This window comes from Sycon ciliatum, chromosome 8 (assembly GCF_964019385.1).
Source record: "Sycon ciliatum chromosome 8, ocSycCili1.1, whole genome shotgun sequence".
In the NCBI taxonomy this organism is placed as follows: domain Eukaryota; kingdom Metazoa; phylum Porifera; class Calcarea; order Leucosolenida; family Sycettidae; genus Sycon; species Sycon ciliatum.
In genome coordinates this window covers 13,412,911-13,414,321 of record NC_088650.1, presented here as the reverse complement: position 1 = coordinate 13,414,321, position 1,411 = coordinate 13,412,911, and the positions used below count along the sequence as shown (strand labels likewise).

The 1,411-nt window shown below is 49.8% G+C and overlaps 1 protein-coding gene across 1 annotated transcript in view; it reads right to left on the bottom strand.

The window, feature by feature from the left end:
* LOC135823387 (uncharacterized) overlaps positions 1-1,177 on the bottom strand; it is a gene marked incomplete in the record, with an annotated part of 2,353 nt that extends 1,176 nt beyond the window's left edge. The window contains 2 exon segments of the mRNA XM_065336238.1: positions 352-445; positions 1,064-1,177. Coding sequence (XP_065192310.1) covers positions 352-445; positions 1,064-1,075 — 106 coding nt within the window.
* Positions 1,178-1,411: the final 234 nt, after the last annotated feature.

Here is a 1,411-nt window from a genome sequence, read left to right as displayed (position 1 = left end):
GAGAGAGAGAGAGAGAGAGAGAGAGAGAGAGAGAGAGAGAGAGAGAGAGAGAGAGAGAGAGAGAGAGAGAGAGAGAGAGAGAGAGAGAGAGAGAGAGAGAGAGAGAGAGAGAGAGAGAGAGAGAGAGAGAGAGAGAGAGAGAGAGAGAGAGAGAGAGAGAGAGAGAGAGAGAGAGAGAGAGAGAGAGAGAGAGAGAGAGAGAGAGAGAGAGAGAGAGAGAGAGAGAGAGAGAGAGAGAGAGAGAGAGAGAGAGAGAGAGAGAGAGAGAGGCTTGCAACGTTGGTACAGGCGTTCAAACACCACTGTGGCGTTTTTTTTTTAACATCGCATCTGTTCCTCGGGACAGCTTACCAACAAACACTGGTAAGGCGTGGATGACAGCACCTTGTGTCGTCTTGACGAGAACGGCGACGACGGCGAGCGCCATGATGGCAATGCAACTCATCTGTCACAATCAGTTCATCGCACATGCACGCACGCATACACACATACGCACAATGATCAATCTAGACAGAGGTCGAAAATAACCTATGGGAACTTGATGCCATTCGAGACTAAGGCAGGGACGGACAATCTTGACCTGAAACAAGCCCACCGTCACGTCTATGGCTCGCACTTTAAGTAAACATAGGTAGATTCACTGCCTTTTTTTTCAAAGCAGATCATCAAATCAGTTGTATCCCGGACAGCTGCAAACTGGATGAAAAGAACACTGCCATGCGCAAGCTAGCTGGTTCAACTATAGCCTAGGGTAGGCGCGCGGCAACACTTTTTTTCCTTTCGCGCCCTGCAGATAACCTACGGGCTGGAACCTTGACCTGATCATTCGTGACACGACTCTGCTGTGTATATGCCAGACAGGATATAGTGTTTTCAAAAAAAATTTCAAGCACAAAGAAAGGAAGGTTCTGTAGTAGTTTTCGTCACCAGCATTGGCAGAGACAGCGCAGTCAAGTGCTCCTACGACTCGATGGGCTACTCGAGTGGTAGTCGTCCATCGCTAATACCCTGACACTGACAGGGCCAACATCAGACAGCCAACCAGACACAGAGTTCGTCTTACCTTAGGATTCATGGTGGAGACGTCGGAGGATGGCTGTCCGCTCAGGATTCCTTCGATTCAGTTAGTTCTGTGACTGAGAGTGTTGTGGCAGTGCTGTGACAGCGCTTCTCTAGTTTTATACTACGGTAGAATTGTGTGAATCCAGTTCCCAGAATTTTCCACCAACCGACGGACTCTAGTAGGCCACGTAGACTTTCAAGCCACTTCAACCAGGATCAAGGGTTATTTCCAGTCAAATTACCCTGGATAAGGAGACCACTTGGTACTAGAGACCATGTCGTGAAGGTCCCTGGAGCGGTCGTCTCACCCTCCCCCCCCCCCCCCCTCCCCTCCCTTCCAGGGTTGGTT